At 44.0% G+C, this 25579-nt stretch overlaps 1 protein-coding gene across 6 annotated transcripts in view; it reads left to right on the top strand.

Annotated features, from left to right (window-relative positions):
- The first annotated feature begins 2707 nt into the window (after positions 1-2707).
- PIK3AP1 (phosphoinositide-3-kinase adaptor protein 1) overlaps positions 2708-25579 on the top strand; it is a 132459-nt gene continuing 109587 nt past the window's right edge. For 4 of the 6 annotated variants that reach the window (XM_088842214.1, XM_088842216.1, XM_088842217.1 and 1 more), the window contains exons 1-2: positions 2708-2859; positions 11986-12402. In XM_088842214.1, coding sequence (XP_088698340.1) covers positions 2847-2859; positions 11986-12402 — 430 coding nt within the window. In that variant the 5' untranslated portion in view covers positions 2708-2846. Of the gene's footprint in view, positions 2860-11985; positions 12403-19821; positions 19910-25579 lie in introns of those variants that run through there. The other 2 variants (XM_088842215.1, XM_088842219.1) reach the window with 2 other exon arrangements.

Below are 25579 nucleotides of genomic sequence, written 5' to 3'. Positions count from 1 at the left end.
CAGTCAGTGATCTCTACAGCACTCCTTTTTCCTGTTATTACAGGCACTTTGGGTTTGGAGATCATGGAACTGGCATGGAATAGCTGGTGTGGCTTCTAAGTCACAATTCATGACAAGAGAGTTAGCTCTTGAGTAGCACATGGATTTGAATTCAAAATCCAGTTTTGATCCTTCTAAATACATGACCATGAGTCAGGCAGATTACCTTTTCGGAGCCTTAGTTTCTTCCCCTGTGAAATAAGATGATAATAACATGCCTACCTCATAGGTTTCAGGTAAAGATTATTGAAAGCAGAATAAGTGATAGCACTCTGAGCAGAGCTGGCCCCACAGCAGATGCCCAACAATTTGTTTCTCTGAACTGGAGGTCCAACCTGGAAATGGCCTCTGCCATTGCTCAAAATGCCCCAAGGAGACAAGTGGCAGAAACTTCATGGGGAGTGGCCATTTTGGTAGGTAAGGAAGGAAGCTCAAAAGAGGGCTAGGTTCTTAGGCTTTGTCTAAAAAGCTGCTTGTAATTGCGGAAAATAATCTATATAAGTTCTGCGAAAGAACTGTACAGAGTTGTGACAATGCATTGATAGGGGGTGGGTAGGAGGTGTGGCTGACCGGGTGTGGAGGCCAGAGAAATCCTGAACACGAGGAATAGCTATAACGTATAGCAGGTAATAAGCTTATCTCCTCTTTCAGAATTCCAGGTCTGTGTAGGCAGAATAATGCCCCTGTCCCCCAAAGATGTCCACATCCTAACCCCTAGAACCTGTGAATATACTGTTACACGGCAAAGAAGAATTAAGGTTGCAGACGATAATAAGGTTGCTAGTCTGCTGACCTTAAAACAGGGAGATTTTCCTGGATTATCTGTGTGGGACCAATGTAACTGCTAGGCCCTTAAAAGTGAAAGGCAGAGGAAACACAGAAATATGTGATGAGGGAAGCAGGGTCAGAAAAATGTTATGTTACTGGATTTGAAGATCGAGGGAGGCATGAATCAAGAAATGTGTATAAATTCCTCTAGAAGCCGAAAAAGGCAAGGAAATGCATTCTCTCCTAGAGACTCCAGAAAGGAACCAAAACCTGCCAACACCTTGATTTTAGCCTGGTGTGGCTCATGTTGGACTTCTGAAATATAGAAGAGTAAGATAATAGGTCAGTCACTCAGCCATGTCTAACTCTTTGCGATCCCATGGACGGCAGCATGTCAGGCTTCCCTGTCCATCACCAACTCCTGGAGCTTGCTCAAACTCATGTCCATGAGTTGGACGGCATGAGTTGGTCATGCCATCCAACCATCTCATCCTCTGTCGTTCCCTTCTCCTCCTGCCTTCAATCTTTCCCAGCATCAGGGTCTTTTCCAATAAGTCAGCACTTCAAATCAGGTGGCCAATGTATTGGAGCTTCAGCTTCAGCATCAGTCCTTCCAATGAATATTCAGGATTGATTTCCTTTAGGATTGACTAGTTGGATCTCCTAGCAATCCAAGGGACTCTCAAGAGTCTTCTCCAACACCACAGTTCAAAAGCATCAGTTCTTCGGTGCTCAGCTTTCTTTATAGCCCAACTCTCATATCCATACATGGCTACTGGAAAAACCATAGCTTTGACTAGACTGACCTTTGTCGGCAAAGTAATGTCTCTGCTTTTTAATATGCTATCTAGGTTTGTCATAGCTTTTCTTCTAAGGAGCAAGCACCTTCTAATTTCATGACTGAATCTTTTAATTTCATATCTTATTCATGTAAGATAATAAATTTGTTTTAGGCCATTGAATTTGTACTAATCTATTACGGCAACAGTAGCAAACTAGTTCTTGGACTGAACCCTGATGTTTCCATTTTAAAATGTCTTTCATTTCTTTCCACTTGCACAGAAAACCTCTGTCATCTCTGCTTTCTGGACATCGTTGAGGACTGCAAGGGCACAGCTCCGTTCAGATCCACTACAGGAGCGGCAAAGGGAGGAAGAGAAGACGTGGCAGGCGAGTGTGAGGGTTAAGGGAGAGCTCTAGCTCTGGTCTCAAACAGGCCTGGTATAGAAGCTCGGGGAGCATCTGTTCTCTGTGGGAGTCTGAGCAAGAGATGCGGCTTGTTTCTTCAGCGTTAACCTGAAGGCCATGATAGGGGCTACCTCAAAGGCACAAAAGGCAATGACAACGATACCATGCATTTGACATATGAGATTATCATTAACGTTCTTGTGCCGTCTGGAGATCAGGAATTATAGGAAGGTCACTGGAGGGTAATCAAGGGCAACACCAAGCACCAGGGCCAGGTGCCAGAGAAGATGCCTCTTCCCCTTCCTGCCCCCTCCCCTTCCTGCCCGGGCAGCGGCTCAGGGAGAAAGCCCCAGGGAATGGGGAGATGGTTGGGCCACCTGTGCACATTGACAGCCCCCGCCCCAGATCGCAGAGGCCGTGCAGCTAACCCTTCTGTCTCCGTCCTCTCTCAACGCTCCCCCGACTCGGGCTGCCCTTTGGGGGCCGATCCGACTGATTTCACGGGGAGCGGGGCGCACGAAGCCCCCCTCGTCTCCTCCCTACCCTGAGTGAGCGATGGGGGCAACGCGGGGAGCTGGCCGGCTACAGGCCGGTGGGGGGCAGTTCTCACTTCCCCTCCCCAACCGCCTGGGGAGCAGGTGCCGGGGGCCGAGCCCCGCGGGCGAGGCGGGCCTTGTGGACACGCCCTCGCGGCGAGTCCTCGCTGCCCGGCAGGAGGAAGCGCCAGAGCCGCGGCGGGTGCTGCGCGGAGCCGGGCGCCCTCCCGTCCTGCGCCTGGGCCGCCGCCGGGCCCGCTCCGGCCCCGGGCCCCGCGCGCAGCTAGCAGGGCACGGAGGACCGCGGCCGGCGGCATGGCAGCCTCAGGTGCGTAGGCCGGACGCCGGTCCCTCTCCCCCGCCGCCCTTCCCGCACCCTCTCGCCGCCGCCGCCCGCCGTCGCTGTCCCCGCTCGAGTCCCCGGCTGCTCCCTCGGCTCGGCGCGGGATCTGTGTTCTTTCTGTCCTTTCCCCTCTTCTTGCCGCACAACTTTCTCACGTTCCCCTTCCCAGGCTGTTGCGCGATTCTCTTCGGCCCCTGCCCGACCTTCCCCTGTCCCTCATCTCTGAGTCTCCTTTTCTCCCTGCAGCACTGGCCCTTGAGCTTCTGAGGGTCTATCTCCCTGTTGAACTCACTCTGTGAGCCGAGATCAAGTTTAAAGAATGCGGAGAGCCCACTGGTCTCTCCGCCGGCGAAATGCTTCTCTTCGGGTCCCATCCGGCCAATAGGGGGCGCTCCGACAGTCCGAGTTTGGAGATGGGCTTTGGGCCGCCTTGCTTAACCCGCTTCCTCTTCCCTCCTGGGCTTTGTTTTTTTTTGTGTGTGTGTGTAGAATTTCAGTAGGACTCTAGGAACACCACTCCTTTAGCTTTACTTTTTTTATGTCCTTGTCAGAACTTTGGGGACTGGGGAGAGGTGAGGGTAACTGGGTAATCTACCCATTAAAAGGTGCCAGGAGTCTCTTCTGATTAGCCCTGGGCTCCCTTCTGGTCCATGGTGTGTACCCTTGGCAAGCCTCTGGCTCACTGAGACCCAGAACCAGCACAATAATGATGATGAGAATAGAGGCAGCCAATGAGCACTAACGATGCAATGCAGTGGATATTGTGCACCTAAATATGTCCTCACTGGTGACCAGGACACCCTGATCTCTGCTCTCGAGTTTATAGTATGTGAAGGCAAGCCATTAAGTAAAACAGGGAATTATTAAATGAGAAGGTTAGAGTTGCCATGTTTGCAAGTGCACTTACTAGTATTTTTCCATCCCATCTTATGATGTTTTAGTAGAGATAACGTGATAACAGGATGTAAAATCTTCTTGAAAAATAATATCTATTTGGCTGGGAGGAGGTGCTGTTTTTGGAGAAATTGTGGGCAGATGCTAGAATGAAGGGCCAGCTCTCCCCAGGTCCCCTGAGATACAGTCTTCTAATTGTGATTTGAAAGAAAAGGCCAATCAACGGTGACAGTTCCCTTCGATTTGGTAATGCAGACTCCGTATTTAAGGGAATTGGGAAGGTAGCTAACCTTAGCCTCCAGGCTCTCTAGCTGGGCACTAGAATTTAGAAGAACTTGGACTATGAATAAGGTGATAGTAGGTTCATAGTCCTGGAGAAGGAAATGGCAACCCACTCCAGTGTCCTTGCCTGGAGAATCCCAGGGTCGGGAGAGCCTGGTGGGCTTCCGTCTATGGGGTCACACAGAGTCGGACACGACTGAAGTGACTTAGCAGCAGCAGGTTCATAGTCCACACATTCCATTTGAAAGCCAGTGCAGAGTTAACTAGAGGGAATCAGGTCATTCAACATATATTTATTGCAGGCACAGTTCTAGGTGTCAGGTGTATATTTAATAAAACAGGCATAAGCCATGACTCCTTGAAGCTTATGAAACAGCGAGGGAAGGCAGGCAATACACTGAATAAGGAAAGTGCGATGTGCTTGCATGCTTAGTCATGTCCGACTCTTTGTGACCCCATGAACCATAGCCCTCCAGGCTCCTCTGTCCATGGGATTTTCCAGGCAAGAGTACTGGAGTGGGTTGCCATATCCTCCTCCAGGGGATCCTCCCAACCCAGGGATTGAACCTGTACCTCCTGTGTCTCCTGCATTGGCAGGCAGATTCTTTACCACTGAACCACCTGAGAAGCCCAAGGAAAGTACATTATGTGATAAGTGTGGTGGCAAAACAGTAGAGGGGTAAAGAGGGTTGGAGATACATTTTTAAAGGAGGCTGCCAGGTTAGGTCTCATGGAGAAAGGGGCATCTGAGCAAAGACCTGAAGGAGAGCAGAAGAGGAGGCATGTGGGGGAAGAGGGTTTTAGGCAGGGGAACAATAAATGGGTGGATATGATATATTTCTGGAACAGGGAGCAGGCCAGAGTGGCCACAGTAGGTGGGTGATTGGGGAGAAGTAGGAGATAAGATCAATGATGCTCCCACCTCCGTCTATTGCTAGGAACAGTTCCTGGGCTGCTTAGTCCAGGAAACAGCATACTTTGGGTGGAGGAAACCACCCCCCACCAGTGTCCAGTAGGCGTGGCCAAAGGGGCTAGAATGGTGTGCTTCTATTCATATGGGGACTCAAGCCCAGTGGCCAAACCTAGGCCCATTTATGGGCTCTGTAGTGACTTTTTGCAGATGTCTGTAATGGTTAAAGCTGTCAATCTTCTTGCCATCAGCATCCTCTGTGGTGAGTCACCACTCCAGCTTCTGCAAATGGGCCTTTCTGAGGTCTGGAAGTACCAGGTCCTGTGGTGGATGGCACACTGGTGACAGCAGTGAGACTGTCTCTTTGTCAGAATGCTGTGGTCTCTGGAGCCGTCCAGGCCACTCCTCTATGTGTCTTCCTCTTTTTCTCCTCTTCCTTTGCCTCTTTTTTCCCTTCTTCCTTCCCCTCTCTGTTCTCCTCATCTTTTGAATAGGTTTTTTTTTTTTGAGATGTATTTCACATACTATGCTGCTGTTGCTGCTGCTGCTAAGTCGCTTCAGTCGTGTCCGACTCTGTGCGACCCCATAGATGGCAGCCCACCAGGCTCCGCCATCCCTGGGATTCTCCAGGCAAGAACACTGGAGTGGGTTGCCATTTCCTTCTCCAATGTGTGAAAGTGAAAACTGAAAGTGAAGTTGCTTAGTCTTGTCCGACTAGTAGCGACGCCATGGACTGTAGCCCACCAGGCTCCTCTGTCCATGGGATTTTGTAGGCAAGAGTACTGGAGTGGCTTGCCATTGCCTTCTTCGACATACTATGCTATTCACCCAATAAAGTATACAATTCAGTGGTTTTAGTATTCTCACAGACATGTACAGGGCTTCCCAGGTGGTGCAAGGTTAAAGAATCGTGGGTTCAATCCATGGGTCAGGAGGATCCTCTGGAGGAAGAAATGGCAACCCACTCCAGGATTCTTGCCTGACAAAGGAGCCTGGTGGGCTACACTCCATGGGACTGCAAAGAATCAGACACAATTGTACAACCGTCATCACAGTCAATTTTAGAACATTTTCATCACCTCAAAAAGAAATTCCATACACTTCAGCCATCACTCCATTGTTCCCTCTTCCTCTGTAGCCCTAAGTTCTACTTTCTGTCTCTGTAGATTAGATTTCCCTACTCTGGACTTTCATATAAATGGAATCATATAGTATGTGGCCTTTTGTGACCAACTTCTTTCACGCTGTATAACATTTTCAAGGTTCATCCAAGTTGTAGCATGCATCAGTACTTCGTTTCTTCTTATGATCCAATCATGTGGTCTTCTTCAATTCCCTTCCACTGAAGGGTAAGCATTAGTTTCTTTTTTTTAGAAATGTATATTTTCTTGTTGAAATTGAGGAGAATCTTAACTCTCTATCTGAAAAATACTTGGAAAATGAGGTGAAATGAAATGGAATCAGCCTACCCTGGAATATTCTGTAGGCACCTGATGATGTCTGTTGTATTTACTCTTGAGAGAGAGGAGAGAGAAGCCATTAGTGATTTTCCCAAGTGGCCAAGCCTGGTTGAGTGAAAACTAGAATCCTTTCCTCTGTGTATCAGCCTTCAGGTATTTGAAGAAACCTCTCATACCTTTTTCTACCCCCACAAGGCTTCTCTTACCTCTAGATCCTTCTTCCATTCCTGGACTTACAGGACAAAAGAGCTTGAAGGGACCTAAAATTTTTTTTGTCACGTTACCTTCTGTCTGATCCTTGAAGTCCCTCAGTACTCCTGCGAAGTCTCTAAACTTGAAACTTTCGGAGTCCTTGTGTGTTTCCAGATCTCTCCCTATTCTAGTCACCTTCCTTGTGTCATACCGCTCTTCAATATGGTGCCTAGATTCGAACTCGGACTCCAGGTTGGATGAATGGAGTGGTCTGGGCTGGGTAGTTTGAGAAGCTGCCAAGCTCTTCTCAGGTTTTTTCTGGGGTGGATTCTGGATCTTTCAAAGGAAGCTGTCTTTTGGTCACTGGGTTTCTTACCACCACCGAGACTCCCTGTTGCTACCAGCCAGCCCTGCCTCTACTGTTATCCACGCCTTTCTCCTTTGATAGCCAGACCTGATCTCTAAGCTCCTCAAGGGTAAATACCCTTACTTATTTCTGTCTGGAATTTATGGACTCCTTATTGGCTCATGTATTTCGTTTCTCTAAATAAACAAACACACAAAAATGGAGGAAGGATTTGTCACGTGTGAAGAAGTGACTTATGATTAAAGGAAGGGACTCATTGAAGAAAAGGGTGTCCCTACGTATGAAAGAGAGTCCCCGACAAAACGTTTAGTCCCAGCAGGTTGTGAAAGGACTTTGACTTCCACTTTGGACTTTTCTAGAATTTCCCCAAGGTTCAGTTTCAGCAGCAGAGTGAAATTCAAGAAGGTGATAGATCTTATTGTCCTCATTTACATTAAGGCAAAATTGCTTAGACAGAGTATATTGGTCTGAAGTCACACCAGGAGTTGGTGAACAAGTAGGTTGTGATATTAACTAGCCTGAGGTACTAACCACTTCCTTCTCAAGTACTGGCATACCTCATTTTATTGCACATGGCTTTATTGCGCTTTGCAGATATTGCGTTTTAGTTTTTACAAATTGAAGGTTTGTGGCAATCCTGCATCAAGCAAGAGTATTGACGTTATTCTTTTTCCAACATCATTTGCTCACTTCCTGTCTCTCTGTCACATTTTGGTAATTCTTACAATATTTCAAGCTTTTTCATTATTACTATATTTATGATGATTTGTGATCAGTGACCTTTGATTTTACTATTGCAAAACATGGTTAAAGCTCAGATGGTAGCATTTTTTAGCAATAAAGCATTTTTTAATTAAGGTATGTACATTGGTTTTTTTTTTTTTTTTAGACTTAATGCTCTCACACAGTTAACAGACTACACGGTACAGTATAAATATAACTTTTATATGCACTGGGAAACCCTCAAATTTGGGAGAGGTGATTTTGCAGTATTCGCTTTATTATGGTGGTCTAGAACCAAACCAGCAATAACTCTGAAGGATGCCTGTACTTTCACTCAAAGAGAGTAAGTGAAATTTAGCACCAGAACCTCAGGAATGAGACATTTTAAGTAGATTTCCATGTAGAAGAGGCTAAGTGCTGCGATTCATGGGGTTGCAAAGAGTCGGACACGACTGAGTGACCGAACTGACTGACTGACCCCTTAAGTGCTTTTTATTTAAATTCTATTTTTAAACTTTTATTTTAGACATTTTAGATTTAAAGAAAAATTGGGATGATGGTACAGAGAATTCTCATATGTTGCACACCTGTTTTCCCCTATTATTAACATTTAAGGTTTTCTTGATGGCTAGAAGTCTTTAATGAGTAGTAGGTATTGCGATATGCTGTTAACAGAGGAGCAGGAAGTGGTGAGGCAGGATCCAGGGTGAACTGAGTACTCCCTCCTCCATGGCCCCAGAACTTGTCTTAAAAATGTTGTTTTGCTTTTGAGTCACTGAATTGATGCTTCTGAACTGTGGTGCTGGAAAAGACTCTTGAGAGTCCCTTGCACAGCAAGGAGATCAAACCAGTCAATCCTAAAGGAAATCAGCCCTGAATATTCTTTGGAAGGACTGATGCTGAAGCTGAAGCTCCAATGCTTTGGCCACCTGATGCGAAGAGCCAACTTATTGGAAAAGACCCTGATGCTGGGAAAGATTGAGGCCAGGAAGAGATGGGGACGATGGAGGATGAGATGGTTGGATGGCATCACCGACTCAATAGACATGAGTTTGAGCAAGCTCCAGGAGATAGTGAAGGCAGGGAAGCCTGGCATGCTGTAATCCATGGGATCACAAAGTGTCAGACATGACTTAGCAACTGAACAGACTCCTTAGAAAAGTGGTATAAATCACTCATATCTACATAGTCAGGCAATGTACCGTTGCTGCTTTCCTGCTAAGACAATCAGTGCTCTGAGACCCAAGTTTCCTTCTTAAGTACCTTTTAAGGGTGCTCTCAGAAATCACTTTCTTCCTTCTTCCTCGCTCTTTAGCCATCACTTGTCAACCCTGTTGAAAACATTACCCATGGTTTCTCCATCACTAATGTATGGAACCACAGCCAGCCTCTTCTCAGACCTTACTCTCCTTCTAGTTCTTTTTCATAAACTATTGACATGATATTTGCCTCTGTGTGTATGTGGAGGGAGGGTATGTGACTACAGCTTCTTACTTTTATACTTTTAAGTAAATCCTGAGCACAGCATCACTAAGTTTGCATCCTTAATATTGTAGTGAAATGTAGTCTTGCACACTGCCTACCTGATAGGCCATATTCATGCCCATTCATATGCAATTACCCTTTACATTTAGAAGAACATTTGCTTCTTAGTATAAAACAGCCACGTAGGGAGGAGGAGCATAAAGAAGACAGAAATGTTTGGATGTTAACTCTGCTTTTTCTCAGTATGAACTCCATAGTTATGTAGCTTTGCCAATTTTATTGCTTTTGTAGTGCAGAAATTATTTTTCCATTGAGGTTCAAAGAAATATTCTACACAGAAGAAAAAAGATTCAATTGGCAAAGATTTCATTTTATGGAAGGCTGCACCATTGGTTTTTGTCCTTGATCTACTTAACTCTGGGACCAGAGTAAGCATTCCTAAAAGGGACTGTTTTATTCAAAACTGAGGAAACAGACCATGTTCAGAATTGAGTTCTCTACAGAGCTACAGATGTCCATGGTGTCTTCAGAATTGCTGACTTTTATTCCAGTCTCAAATTGCCTTCTTTAAATTTGCACACCTTCCCTCACAGGCTGATGCACTTGTTCCTACTAGAAGCCTATTGGGTTTTATATTAGTACTGAATGAGGGGCTTCAAAAAGAAACATCACATTTTTGTTTTATTTACTGTTTTAAAAGATTTGGTACTGTCATCCTGGGGGGATATCAGAACTGTGTTGGGTTTACAATTTATATGTCATTATTTTTATTTTGAATATGGAGATGGATGGGGCCAGGAATGGGACTTCCTTTCATGATGTTTTCATAACTGGGAAGCTCAGGTCTTGCCCCAGTCCTGCCTCTGACATTCAGATAAATGTGGCCCAAGAATGGCATTTAATTGTGCTAATCCATAGCTTAGATAAATCCCGTTTCACAAAATTCCCAGCTTCCATCTCTGAGTGGGAGGAAGGCTCCCTATTGCCTTGTAGGTTCGTAGATACTTCTCTGTGCTCACCCCTTCCAGATCCCTTAGAATAGTTCATCGAATTAATGGGAGATGAGGACTCACAAGTGTTATGTTAAGAGCCAAGCTTCTTTGAACTTCCATAATGGAAAATAAGAGTTATTGCTCATAATATTCTTGACAGAATTCCTGATGGAAAGTAGCAGGTGAAGTTGGCAAGAGGACAGGATAGGAAACCAGGGGGCAACCTGAGTTTCAGTCCAGACTCTGAACTAATTTGCTGAATGTAAATTTAAATAAATTCCTTTATCTTCTCAGATGAAGTATATCTCTTATATGTAAACGAGGAGTTTGGGATCACTTTGTGATACCCCAAAGATTCAGCACGTCTCTGAGGCTTTGGACTCTGTTTCTGGCATTTGTGCTTTATTACAAGAAGAAAGCCTATGTGACAGACCATGTATGGTGAGGGGCACCTTATAAAAGGCACTGTATAGGTAAATGTGTTAGTTCAACCATGGTTACCTTTACATTAGTGCATTGTTTATATTACTGTGACACCGGCTACCAATCATTGAGGGTTTACTACATGCCAACCACTATGCTCAGCAATTTGCATAACATATTTAATTTAATTCTCACGAAACACTGATAAATATTGTCTTTATATTTCCATTTCAGTTCAGTTCAGTCGCTCAGTCGTGTCCGACTCTTTGCGACCCCATGAATCACAGCACGCCAGGCCTCCCTGTCTGTCACCAACTCCCGGAATTCACTCAAACTCATGTCCATCGAGTCGGTGATGCCATCCAACCATCTCATCCTCTGTCGTCCCCTTCTCCTCCTGCCCCCAATCCCTCCCAGCATCAGAGTGTTTTCTAGTGAGTCAACTCTTCGCATGAGGTGGCCGAAGTATTGAAGTTTCAGCTTTAGCATCAGTCCTTCCAATGAACACCCAGGACTGATCTCCCTGTAAAATGAGGTTTAGAAAATGTAAGCAACTTGCCTAGGGTTTCACAGCTACTGCTTCAGAGAGCCAAGATGCTAAGTCTGGCTGCCTGATTCCAGATCTGTGCTTGTAACCACTGTGTTTGGGATAGCTAGGTTCTGGGATCAAACTAAAAGTGAAAGTGTTAGGCGCTCAGTTGTGTCTGACTCTTTGTAACCCCGTGGACTGTAGCCCACCAGGCTCCTCTGTCCATGGAATTCTCCAGGCAAGAATACTGGAGTGGATAGCCATTCCTTTCTCCAGGAGATCTTCCCAACCCAGGAATCAAACCTGGGTCTCCTGCATTACAGGCGGATTCTTTACCATCTGAGCCACCAGGGATCAAACTGCCTCGGTTCAAATTCTAACTCTGCCACTGGGGCTCTTGGGTAAATTACTTATTCTGCCATACCTCAATTTTCTCATTTTTAGGATTTGGCTAGTAGTGGTACCTTGGAAGGTTGCTGTGATGATCTAATGAATTTTCTAGGCAATAAGCTTGGACAAGCTGGAATGTAGTAAGCTCTAAGTAAGTGCTTGCAGTTTCTTTCATGATTGTCATCCTATACTACATCAGCCGTTTGTGGGAGAGGATACCAGCAGAAGCAATAGCGTATGCAAAGATCTGAAACAGCATGGGGTGTTTGGACAATGGCAGGGACTCTGGAATGGTAGGAACACAGGCTGTTAAGTGGGAAAGAAGTTGGGCAGGTGTGCTGGGGGTGGAGCGTGAGAGACTATGGGTGCCAGGCCCCTCGTCTGGATGGTGACTCTTGCAGGTCATGGGAAGCCCTAGTGGGAGCAGGCATGTTAACGTGCTTCCGTGTCTCCTTCTTGCTCAGGGATGCTGGGAGGATGCGACATCCTCATTGTTTACAGCCGAGATGCTCAGGAGTGGTGCCAGTACCTCCAGGACCTTTTCCTTTCCAGTCGGCAGGTCCGCAGCCAGAAGACGCTGACTTACAGGCTGAGCCCCATGACATCCTTCTCCGCTGAGGACCTGAGCTTCTTCCTCCACGTGCGCTGCATTGTGGTGCTGCTGTCTGCGGAGCTGGTGCAGTGCTTCTGCCAGCCGAGCTTGCTGCCCCTGCTGCAGAGAGCCTTTCATCCTCCACACCGTGTGGTGCGGCTGCTCTGCGGGGTACAGGACAGCGAGGAGTTCCTGGACTTCTTTCCAGACTGGGCCCACTGGCAGGAGCTCACCTGTGACGATGAGCCTGAGACTTACGTAGCAGCTGTGAAGAAGGCCATTTCTGAAGGTAAGGGTCTCTTCTGGAGTACAGATATGCAAACCCTGGAAAAAATGACCCATCCAGGCCTCAGGCATTTCAGGCGAGACATTGTGGTATTAATGGTCATCATTCCTATTACAGACTGAAGCTAGACCTCGCTATGCTAAGAGCCCCAGTCGTATTTACTGGTTTAGAGCAGCCTACTTCTGGGATGGGATTGTCCCATCCCGGAATAAGGTAGGTTAGGTCTACTGGATATGGTAGGATAGGGTAGGTCTCCTGGACCACAGGAAAGAAAGATGACACTTCTCCTTGGGTTCTGTGCTAGGATATGCTCTCTTTTTAGAATTGTCTACACCTCAGAAGACACTGGACAGAGACTCCAGCCTAGAGGGCAGTGGGGGTGGGAGGCTGAGACTTAGTTTGCTGGGGATGGGAGGACTATGACTTCCAGCCTCCCTGTTGCAAGCCACTTCCATTTTTTATCACCAGGTGCCCTTAAGATTTTGGTTGAGAAGGTGTCACTTTTGGGTAACATGGTTGTAGAGAAGCACCTCCTTTCTCTATTTCCCACCAGCCTAGCTTCTGTCCTTTGCCTTGTTTCTCCTTTTAAAATGGGAGAATTCCAAGCCTCTCTGCCGGGACTAATGACTTCAGTGGCCCCAGGAAGTATGACAAATGCTCCGATTAGCAGTACCGGAAGATGTGCTCTGGGATGGATGCGTGTCACAGCTTTTCTTCCTCTTTTTGATTTCTATTTTTGCTTCACTGTGGGCTATGAGCAAGCTATGTGTTTATCTTCTATTGTCTTGCCATTTGCGCTCTTATACACCTGATGCCGGCAAAGAAACCTGGAAAATAATGGAGCGATGTAACTATGCTCAATTATCCCTGGTGTGCCTTGGGCATTAAAAATTGACTCATCCATCCCATGTCGTTTGATTTGTGAATCAAGAATTCACAAATTCTTAGTGACCTTAAAAAGCTAGTAGAGTTCCTAGACGCTTTTATCCCAGGAATGGCCTGCTCCAAACCAATAAATATGACCAGGTGACCTAACACAGTAGGATCCCAGGCCATTCTGTAATATAAATGACAAGTGTGAGTGTAGAAGATGTCTCACTTGAAACTCCTGGGACCTGGATTTTTCCAGAGTTTGCTTATCTTTACTTCAGAAGGACACAAGGATAGAAAAAAAAATGCATAATTCATACTTGCACGATTGTACTTCATTGGTTTGAGGGGTCTGCTGAAACTTCCAGAGAAGTGAGATGCAACTGGTTGTTGCAGAGGATGAGCTTCTGTCACTGCTTAACGTGAGCTTATGATCTGGTGGGCAGACTGCTGTGACCCACCTTTCCATCATTCTGCACACCATGGTTGTGTTGTTACTGTACTGGCCTCATGGCGTGTGCACTAGCAGACTGTTCTTTCAAATACTACAGTGGTATTGTGTTTTAAAACAGATGGTAAAAGGGATTCTCTTGACTATTGTTTGGCTCTGTCTGATGTTCAGATGCCTAGATAAATTGATTGTTTATAATATTTTACTTTTCACTAATGACTCTGGCTCAGTGTTCTATGAGCCCTTAGCTTCAAGTGTTTCAGAAGGAATGACATGTTTCACAGCGGTATTTCTGTCCTGAAAGCAAATAACCTCTCATCAGAAAGAGATGTTTTAAATGGGAGATTAAAACCAGATGCTTAGTGGAAAATCTGTGTGGTTCAGAATCAATGGATATGTAGGGACAGATGGAGTTATAGAAAACAGTATGAGAGAGTATGGCTTATGCCTCCAATGTCACTTTCTTATCTGATATTAGATTTGTGAATTTGTGGATTTGAGGTCTCTGTGTGGGGAGGCTAGAATGGCTTAGGTTTGCTTTGGGAATGTCCATAGCCATCACCCTCAGTTGGCCCAGTAATGGAGGGCTATGTCTCTGATTTTTGTGCTAAACAAGCTTTCTTAACAAACGGAAGACTCAAAGTCGAACGTAGCAAAAATGAGTAACGACACTCTATTGCCTGGCTCCAATGCTAACTGGATGCCCAATATTGGGCAATTTATGTAGCCTCTTTGGGTTTCAGTTTCCTTTTTTGTGGGACTTCCCTGATGGCTGAGACAGTAAAGAATCTGTCTGCAATGCAGGAGACTTGAGTTTGATTCCTGGGTTAGGAAGATCCCCTGGAGAAGGGAATTAGCTACCCACTCCAGTGTTCTTGCCTAGAGAATTTCATGGACAGAGGAGCCTGGCAGGTCCATGGGGTCACAAAGAGTCAGACACGACTGAGCATCTAACACTAACATTTCCTTCTCTTAAAGAGGCGGGCTTACACTTGATCTAAGACACTTTCCAGGGCTGAAACCTATGAGTCCCTTAGGCCAGAGAATCTCAAATACTTCTGAAGCACCACCATCTTGTCCTATTTCATACCTGCTTTGACTCCCAGGAAGCTTAGACTAAAACAGCGTTTAAGGATCATATTATCCCTATACTATGTTTCTGGTATGAGTATGTCCTTAGTTATAGTCTCTGTAACTTGTGATAATTTATTTTAATATCCCTCTTGTACACATGAGGTTTTCCTAAGATACTTCAAAATAACAGTAAAAAATAAAATTTCCATACAGCCCACTAGTACAAGCTGTACTAGTACAAGCCCCAGTCCTATCAGAAATAAATACATGAAACTTTTTCTTAGACTTTCTCTGTTAAAACAATTCCAGTGGGAAACATAATGGAAAATTGATAATGGGGATGCACTAATGGTAAAGACAATAATTGTGGGGTTACTGATTGTAGAGCTACTGAAAGCTACAGGGAGACACATTTCAGGCATCTTTCTAACAACTGAAGCAACTGAAGTGTGCAAAGATGGGATGGGTGGCCTTTGGAGGTAGTGAGTTCCACATCACCTGGAATGTGCAAGCAGAGGCTGCATGTGTGTTGTAAAAGGAATTCAGCTTTGGAACCATAGTTAGACCATGTGACTGTCACAATCTTTTGATCATAAAATTCTCTTACCTTAAGTTTCTGGGTTTTTTTTTTTGCTAGGGAAACATGTCTATACTGAATCCAGCCTTCCTCCTTCACCAGATCTCCCTGGGGTTTCTAATTCCCAACTGAAGAAATATTTGTCATATTCCTACTATAACCCCAACAGAAAATAGCAGGAAAAAAGATTTCAATTCATAATCTATGTAACCTTTGAAAACAGTAAACAAGAATATTTATATACTTTTTTTAAAATTTTAATGTATTTTGTGAGAAAACGTGATGAAATAAAATTTTTATTTTAAGGCAGGGCAAGAAAAAATTAAACATCAAACTCTCTCTGTGTGTTTGGACTTCCCCTCCCTTCCCCCATGTGCAGTGTGCATCCACATTGCACATTGACCCACGTTAGCCTGAGCTTCTCAGGAATGGGAGTGCCCGCTCGACCGTAAAGATCAATTTTTTCTTTCTTCTGACACTAACAATGTAACTTAAAATAATAGTGTTCTTTCCCAGCTTTGTACAGGGTCATGATGACTTGTTGCTCACTTTGTCTGTGCCTACCTGGAACATGTATCCTTGATGAACTTTATGTAAAACATCAGTATGTCATTTTGATGTACAATCCTTTGTCTCAAAAATGTTTGTGACTGTGCCTTTGACTTCTAGCAGGTAGGAGAGTTCTTAGAGCTTTCTGAGAATCTACTTGCTAGGTTATAATATATGGTATGGCTCAAACAAAATTCTTTTTGTCCTCTTAACTTGATACTTAGTTGAATTTTTGTCAACAAATAATACTATTTAGTAAGATATTCATTGAGACCATTTAAAATTTAGGCTAAATTTTAGACCACTTAAAATTTAAAGTAAGGCTTAACAATCAAAAGCTTTAGAGAATAGAACTGGTAATAGAGGTAATTATTCCAGAAACTTTGGATCGATTGTGGTGGTTGTTGTTCGTGTCTAACTCTTTTGCCACCCCATTTACTGTAACCCACTAGGTTCTTCTGTCCATGGGATTTCCCAGGCAAGAATACTGGAGTGGGTTTCCATGCCCTCCTCCAGGGCATCTTCCCAACCGAGGGATTAAACCCACATTTTCTGCATTGGCAGCTGCTGCTGCTAAGTCGCTTCAGTCGTGTCCGACTCTGTGCGACCCCATAGACGGCAGCCCACCAGGCTCCCCCGTCCCTGGGATTCTCCAGGCAAGAACACTGGAGTGGGTTGCCATTCCCTTCTCCAATGCATGAAAGTGAAAAGTGAAAGTGAAGTCTCTTAGTCGTGTCCGACTCTTAGCGACCCCATGGACTGCAGCCCACCAGGCTCCTCCGTTCATGGGATTTTCCAGGCAAGAGTACTGCAGTGGGGTGCCATTGCCTTCTCCATCTGCATTAGCAGGCAGGTATTTTACCACTGAGCCACCAGCGAAGCCCTGAGTGAGGTTCAGTTCAGTTCAGTTCAGTCGTTCAGTTGTGTCCAGCTCTTTGTGACCCCATGAATCACAGCACGCCAGGCCTCCCTATCCATCACCAACTCCCAGAGTTCACTCAAACCCACCTCCATTGAGTCGGGGATGCCATCCAGCCATCTCATTCTCTGTGGTCCCCTTCTCCTCCTGCTGTGTTATCTAAGTAAGTACTTCTCAAATTTTAATGAGGGTGGGAGGACCTGGGATTCTTGTCAGTATACAGATTCTTACTCTATGAGTCTGGATGGGACCCAAGATTCTGCATTTCTAACAAGCAACTGGGTGATGCTGATGCTGCTGGTTAGGGGTCTGCTGAAAACTGAGCTAAGGTCCAAGTCACCCTTCCTTTGTCAAGTCAGTTGTCTTGTACTTCTGTTATGCCTGGATCATTTTCTCAGATCTCTACTTTTCTGGAAATGAAGGCACTGTCTCATAAGGTTGACTCCTGGACCAGTGTTTACGTATAAAATAAGACCAGTGTTTGTTGCTTAGGCCAGTAGACTTCAGGCTAGGGCTCTTGGGTTCTCTTCCTGGTCCTTGACTCACAGATTCAATATGTTAGCTCTGACAGCTTTCAACCTCGCAGTTTTCCAGATGTAAATGGTCCTGATATCGGAGTAGGGGTATACTTCCATCACAGTCCTTACTGCTTCTTCATTTAACAGGCGTGTTGATCATAATTACTATGCCACTAAAAATGTTTGGGAGGTTTTATTTCCTACCCCCTCTCTCCAAATTTGTCAGTCACCTTAAAACTGAGCAAATGCTTTAATTAAAGAGTCTTCAGTGCGTTGTAACAGCCAGTTTATTTCCCAAGGCCTTCATCTGTAAAATGATGGGGTTGGACCAGATGATTTGGAAGGTTTCTTCCAGCACCCCAGCACTGTAAGATATCATTGTGAGTTTTCTAAATAGATGGCAAATTACCCAGAACCTTTTAACCAATTCAGTTTAGTTCCAAAATGTTTGCAGGGTTATATACCCAGGACATAGAAGACTGTACTATTGTTCTGAATTGTTTGCATTTGTTAGGTGATTATTTTAAAATAAGGAAGTGAGAAAAACTCAGGTACAGTGCAGAAATTATTTCCTCTTTTTATAGGCGCTCTATTTTTTTTTTTCAGGCTCTCTATTCTTTATTGCAAATCTCATTGGAATGTAAAAATAGATTCTGTTAGTCTGTGTGGGAGAGGTCTTGATGGGTAACACTGAGTTTTATTTCAAAAGTTCTCATAATTTAGTGTGTCCATATTTGTGTGTGTGTGTGTGTGTTTGTATGTGTTCAGGGGGAAGGGAAGCACTGAACCAATTCTTCCAGTATTATTCAGTATTACGCTGGAGATCTTGTCTGCTTTCTTATATCTATTTTCTCTTTACCTCCCCTATCTTTTCTCATGCCCTTTGTGCTTCTCATGCCCAGAATCATAATGAATTTTGCCTTTTTCACATGGGGAAAATTTAGAGGGATATGTCCACATCTGGCCTTCCTTTGTTGATATTAGTATTCTAACCTGATTGTTAAACTGGAGTTTAAAAGGAAAACAATTGAGATACAAATAATTTTAGCTAATCAGATGGATTCCAAAGTCTTCTCCCAGATTTAAAAAGGAACATTTTCTTTTCTGAAATAAAATACAATTGACCCTGGAACAACATGTGGGTTAGGGGCACTGACTCCCCTGCCCCCACCCATGTAAGCAAAAATCTTTGAGTCATCCTTTGGTATTGGTGGGGGATTGTTGCCAGGACCCATGTAGAACATCCATGGATGCTCAAGTCCCACACAGGCCCTTGGTATCTGTGGTTCTGCAGTTATGGATTGAACCAACAGGGGATCATGTAGTTGATCATTTTTATTGAAAATGAAATCTGAGCATAACTTGTCAGTGCAGTTAAACCCATGTTGTTCAGAGGTCAACTGTAACGTATGTTTATCATAATGTTGAAAAAAAGAAAATGAAAAATACACCTGTAGGCTATTTCCAATTAAAAAAATAATAATGTCGCAGTAAATCTCCACACAGCTTCATGCCTAACTCTTTGTCAATCTCTGTGGATTTCCTTAGCCGGTCTCCGCAGAGCTCCTACAGATGGTGCTCACCTGCTCTGCGCATCTCCCCACTCCCCCATGTGTCCTGAATTCATGGGCCCTTACTGTGGGTTTTTGTTGTTGCAGTTTATCTGCTTATTTTTCTTTCCCTTTATGCCTAAGTCAGTGATTTACGTTTGCAACTTCTCTTGCAAAGATACTCATGTGGAGAACTGCCCTGAACCACTCCTTCTCCTCATGGAAAGAGCTAACACTAAAGTGATGCTGTGACAGTTGCTGTGTATAATATATTCGTCATTTCATGGTTATTTATTCCCCAGCCCCCCGCCCCACACCCCTGAGTGGGTAGATGGTTTTACCACCAGTTCACAGATGAGAAAACTGAGGTTCAGCAAGGTTCAATAACTTGCATGAGGACTGGGAGCAGCTCACATGGAAACACAGGGCCGTCAGACTCATGCTCTGCTTTGTCTTGCTTACTCCTAAGCCTCTCCCTCACATCCTCCTCTTCCGCATGGAGACAAGAAGCAGGAAGAAAGCCTGGGAAAGAGAAAGGATTAAGGACAGTGAGGATTAAGGACTGAGTTCTCTAGACCACAGGATCTTAAGTCAGACTGGATATTGGCATTACCCCCCAATTTGTTTAACATGCTGGTGTCCCCGCCTTACCCTAGACTGACTGAACGAGAATCTCAGAAGTTGGTTCAGACAAAATGAATTTCAAAAAGACTCCACAGTGGGTTATGCTCTGCAGCCATGCTCTGGAGACTCTGCTCCATGCCTGCAGCCCTGTCCATTGGTTTTCTGGTTGGAGGAGCTGGCAGCAACTCAGGCCTTGTGGGCTGTCACAGGGCAGGTCACGGGGCAGTGTTCCCAGGGGCTTAGGGCCTGGCCAGGTCACAGCTCACTTCCACGTCACAGGCAGCAGCTTTCAGACAGGGGAAGAGAGACAGACCCTCCCAGCAAAGGGGAAGTGACTGCACCCTCCTTGCTCTCCTTGCTGTGGAAGCCTTGCTGATGGTAAGTCCGTGATGGCTTCTGGGGCTTCTATGTTGCCTTGCAGAGACTGAGGGGAGAATCTGATCTGGGGCCTCTTGAAATAGTCAAGTTTGGTTCTGCTGTCCTCCCGCCTTGTGGCCTTGGTTTGTTGGGTTTGCTCTCTCTCTTCTGTGGTTTAGTCCACACTTAAGGTTCCTCCTTAAATGACCCTTGCAGAAATATGTTGCCTTCACACAGTCTTCCCTTTTGAAATAATCTTTGATTTGGAGAGAAGATGCCCAGCTGGGATGGTAAAATCTGTCCCAGTGTCACTAAAAAGCTGCAACATGGCCAAAGGTCCTTTGGATTTCCCTTGCCAGGTACCCTGACCACCTCAGAGAACTAGATGCTTCCTCCTACCTACACCTAAAAACAATCAACGAGGACTAATGCCCATGATAGATTTCTGTGCCCATGGATCTGTGCGAATTTCCCACAGAGCTGTGGGCCCAGGTGGCGTTGTGGAATTGGCCACCCTGATGCTTCAAAATCCACCCAGAGACAGCCTTCTGCTCCCAGTTAGACTTTCTGTGGTCCCTCAAGGAAAATATCTGCAAGTCGCTTTGTCAACTGTGGTTGGTGAGGTGCAGTGAAAAGGGAGTGATGAATGCTGAAGTTTCCACTAGTGTGAGAATCTCAAGTTTGCACCTGTTTTTGTGTAAATTGTCTAATGCAGGCCAGAATGGAAATATCAGATGTAGGAATTTTATCGGTTGGTTTCTTACCCTGTTGTTTCTGTAGTTTTTGTAACTCACTTCTCCTGAGATTATTGCTAGAGGAGAATGCTAGAATGGAGGAGCGATCTGACATCTGTTTTACCCCTTCAAAGTCATTTTGTAAACATTATCTCATTTGGTCCGTGCTGTTTTCTTGTAGTGTTCGTTGCTCAGTCGTGTCCAATTCTTTTCGACCGCATGGACGGTAGCCTGTCAGGCTCCTCTGTCCATGGGATTCTCCAGGCAAGAATACTGGAGTGGGTAGCCATTCTCTTCTCCATTCCCAACCCAGGGATTGAACCTGGGTCTCCTGCATTGCATTTTCTTATAAGGCAGACATTATTATCATCACCATTTTAAAGGTGAGGAAAACAAGGCCTGGTAGGTTCACACAGCTGTTGTTCCATTAGACCAGGATCAGGTCAAGCCCTCCTGTCTTGTAGTCCAAGGCCTAACTATTTTCTTATCCAGACATTACAGTGAGCCTTCCATTCTCAAGGCCCTGTGCTAGGTGCTGGAACAGAGCAGGGAAGCCAGATATAGTCATTGCTATAATAGTCTCTGCGTTCTAAACCAGCACTATTCAAAAAATGTATAACACAAGCTACATGTGAAATTTCTTTTTTTTTCCTTGCTTTCTTAGGTGGTTTTTTTTTTTCCTTTTTTAAAAAAATTTATTTTAATTGGAGGCTAATTACTTTACATTATTGTATTGGTTTTGCCATACATTGACATGAATCTGCCCCGGGTGTATATTTGTTCCCCATCTTGAACCCCCCTCCCACCTCCCTCCCCATCCCATCCCTCTGCTGCTGCTAAGTCGCTTCAGTTGTGTTTGACTCTGTGTGACCCCATAGACTGCAGCCCACCAGGCTCCCCCGTCCCTGGGATTCTCCAGGCAAGAACACGAGTGGGTTGCCATTTCCTTCTCCAATGCAAGAAAGTGAAAAGTGAAAGTGAAGTCGCTCAGTCGTGTTGGACTCTTAGCAACCCCATGGACTGCAGCCTACCAGGCTCCTCTGTCCATGGGATTTCGGTTCATCTCCAAAAATGTATAACACAAGCTACATGTGAAATTTCAAGTTTTCTAGTAGCCAGAGTAAAAAAAAAAAAAAATACTAGAATAAAAAGAAACAAGTGAGTAAATTTCAATAATGTGGTTTACTTAGCCCAATAAATCTAAAATTTCAACCTATAACCAATGTAAAATTATTAATGAAATGTTTTCTATCCTTTTCCTCATACTAAATCTCTGAAATCTGGCATGTGTTTTACACATAGAGCACACATTTTAACTGTTCAATAGCCACATGTGGCCAGTAGCTATCATATTAGACAGTGTAGATCAAGAGTGATGCTTCTTAGAGAACTGGGGACCATATCTGTTAATATTTTAATGCATGAAATGTCATATATGTTTTTAGAAATGTTTGTCCTGGTTTTTTTAAAATTGATTTATTCAGTCATTCAGCAATTATTGAATGAGCATCTGTCATGTGCTAGTCTGTAGGGAACATCTATTCATTGTTTTCTTTCCTTCCTCATTCCTCTTTCTAGCTTTTCTTCCTCATTCCTTCCCTTTCTTTGTCCCTTTCTATATTTTGTCAGCTATTTAGCTATGTTCCCAGGCTCTGCAAGTATAGCATTGGGTAAGACAAAATTAACTTTGATTAACAACAGTGTTTCTGTCCTTGGGATGACCAGTTTATCATATATACTAGTGAGACTGGACTCCTGGCAACCTGTGTGAAGGCAGAAACTAACCAGGGTGCTTCTGTCTGTCTGTTTACCTCCCTGTCTACTTACTCATCTGTCTAAGTTTTACAAGTATGTATAGAGCAGCATTTATATATATTTTGCCAGTGTATATGTATCTATGTATTTTATACTGGTTTAAGAACTTTTTCACTGCAAGGATACACAAAGAATTGTTGATAGTGGTTGCCTTTTGGTGGATGGAGGACATTTTTAACTTTTTACTTTAGACATTTCTCCAGTGTTTTAATTTTTCTATGATGCTAATTTTTACTCTTTGAGATTTTAAAAGAGAAAACTGATGGGGTCATGGGGATTTTATGAACCTAGAGGAAGGAGTTGGACTAATACCCAACTACTCTTAGTAGGTTGAGTTTCAGGTTAAATTCCTTTGTGCAAACTCCTTGGCCTTTTTCTCAGCTTCGTTAGATTGATCTGGGTAAGGGGTTATTGCTGTAATGACTGTCTCATCAGTCACTCCATGTGGGTTCTGCTTGAAAAGAGGGAGCAGCCACTTATCACTGAGTCAGAGTTTTATTCTTCTCAAATGGAATTTGACTCTTGTGGAATTTAGATTGATGTCTCCTTAGGTTACTTCAGTCTTGTGACAAGAAGTAAGAGAATGTGGGTGTATATTTCACAGACTTTGACACCAACTGGCTGTGCCACCTTGGCAAGTCACCTGGCCACCCTGGACCTGTTCTTGTCCTTGTTGAAATGCCGGGAGGTGCACAGATTGACATCTCAGACCTTTAAAGTCATGAAATTCCATGGTTCCAACCACATATAATTTTAAATATCTTACATTTCATTGTTCTCAATCTAATATTTTTCAAAATCCCATCAAGGTATTGTATATTATTTCAGCTAACAAGTTATCCTTTCCAACAGAATTTAGATAGAACTTTAAATGACATAAAAATAGCTTCCTGTTTATGGACATTAGCCTAAATTCAGTCTTAGAAGAACATAGCAGTATGCCATTATCTGTGTGGGACTGAAGGAATGCATGTATTTCACGCTTTATATATATTGTTTGTTGTGGATGTGTAGCTACGTGGCTGTGGCTTGCAGGAAGATAATGGGCGCAAGGGAAATGGGGGCAAATGTGCATGACAAAATGGCTCTGTTAACTTCCCTATTTTTGCAGGATGTTTTCACAGTTTTTCAATTTAGTTTCCATTGCCATTCACATGACTGAGAGCGTGTCTGAGATGGCTGAGGAAATAGGATGATTCATGCTGTAAACTCTTTATCTGCTCACTGGAGAAATTATTGAAACCATGGCAGGCTTGTCATATAGACTTCTGGGCAGAAAACTTGTTCAATTAGCCAGTTTGGTAAAATTTAGATGTGAACAGTGGTCAGTTGATTTTCTAAGACACAGAAAAAATGAACAAAATTAATAATCGATAAAGTTGCCTTTTCTCTAGGGGAAAAAGCCATTTGGAGACTGTTTTACTTTCACTGTATTTATGTTTTTAAAGAAAATACTTGTCTTCACTGACAGATGTTTTGTGCTCAGTAAATGGTAGTGGATGGATGAGTGGCTCGGTGGGTACATCCATGGATTGTTGCCATTTTCCTTATTCTTGAGCCCATTTTGAAGGTCCTAGTTGGAGAAAAAGATATCCTTCCTGTGAGCATCCTTCTTAGGGAGCCTGTGCTGCTGGTGCCATGTGGCTCATCAGCTGTTTCCATGCCTTATGGTTGCATAGTCAGGATGTGTCTGAACAGAAACTCATCAAACTGATTCAGAGTAAGACAGCGTCTACTGAGTGCATTTTTTTTTTCGCTGTGTCCATACTTAAACATGTACCAGATATGACAGCCTATCCCAGAAAAGAACCAGGTATGCCATTATAGAGGCCAGCTAGTAACTTGAATTGTTAACTCCATGGGGGTGTGCATGGATCATTAGTAGCAGAAATTAAGTTGAGTGCGTCCTTTTGAAGGAGAGCGTTGAAAAGAAGAAATCTGAAGTGTTCAGAAGAGACCTCTAGAACTGGCTTAGTGCTTTTGGGAATTCCTTGATTGTTTTCTCCCCTGGGTTTGTACCTTCTGCATTTGTGTATCTTCCTTATCAATCTTTCAAGATTAGACCCATACTAGGCTTTCATTTAAAAGAATGTGGGTTGAACGTGCATATTTTGTCTGCCAAGTTGCCAGTTTCATAAACAGATTGCTGGCTCGCTCTCTAACATCTGATAACACAGGAAATAGAGGGGAAGCTGATGATGAAATGAAAATGCTCTACTTTTAAACTGGACTAAAACAAGTTTCCTTTTATATATATCAGCTAATGTTTTAGGCTGTAGCTAAAGTTAAAGCTTGCAGTGGAATTTACATTCATCAAAACTAGCAGATAGAATATCAATGTTAGCTGTTGACTTTTTTTTTTTGAGTGTGTAAAATGTGGGGAAACATTTTTTGTTGCAGGATATGGCATTTAGCATCACAAGTGGAGTTGTAACCTGAAAAGAAAACTGGATTCTTGGTTGGTGTTGAGCCAAAAGACACAACCTAGCCAAAGATCAAGAGAACGATTTATTATTACTTGTAGCAAGTAAGGAGAACTCTGGGGATCTTTCCGGAAGCAGTGTTTCCCTGAACAGCAAAACTGGGGAAGCTTAGAATACATGCATATTCATGAAAGGGCTGGAGCAGAGGAGAATTCAGCATAGAATTGGGGCAAAGGTGGACAGAGTCCAAGCTTTAGTTGATTGAATTCAGGAGGGTCAGCTTCATCATTCCATCCTCCACCTGGGTTGGGGCCTTAGTTCCTGTAGAACTCAAAAGATATATTATTATGTATAGCACTTGAGGAGGAACTAGGACTCTGCTTTATCACTGCACTATTGTTTGACTGCCTTCTCTTTGTTTCCTTAAGATCATAGATTACTGGAAATTACCTGACAATCCAGTGGTCCTGCTTTCATTGCTGGGGCCTGGAGTTCAATCTCTGGTTGGGAAACTAAGATCCCGTAAGCCACATGTCACAGTCAAAAAAGAAAAAGGAAAACAAAAGGATCATAGATTACTGTTCAAGGGTAAGCATTGTGTCCAGGCTGAGATCACAAAATGACTTAGGCCGAAAGGGCTTCTCTAAAGTCAAGAGAGTCTTTCCTGGTTTTCTTTCCAGGGACCCTCTGACCCATTTTCTTACAGAGTCAGCCTGTTA

Source organism: Moschus berezovskii, chromosome 12 (assembly GCF_049115385.1).
Source record: "Moschus berezovskii isolate FMDL1 chromosome 12, NW_MosBer_1.0, whole genome shotgun sequence".
NCBI lineage: Eukaryota > Metazoa > Chordata > Mammalia > Artiodactyla > Moschidae > Moschus > Moschus berezovskii.
This window is presented reverse-complemented; position numbering and strand designations above follow the sequence as displayed.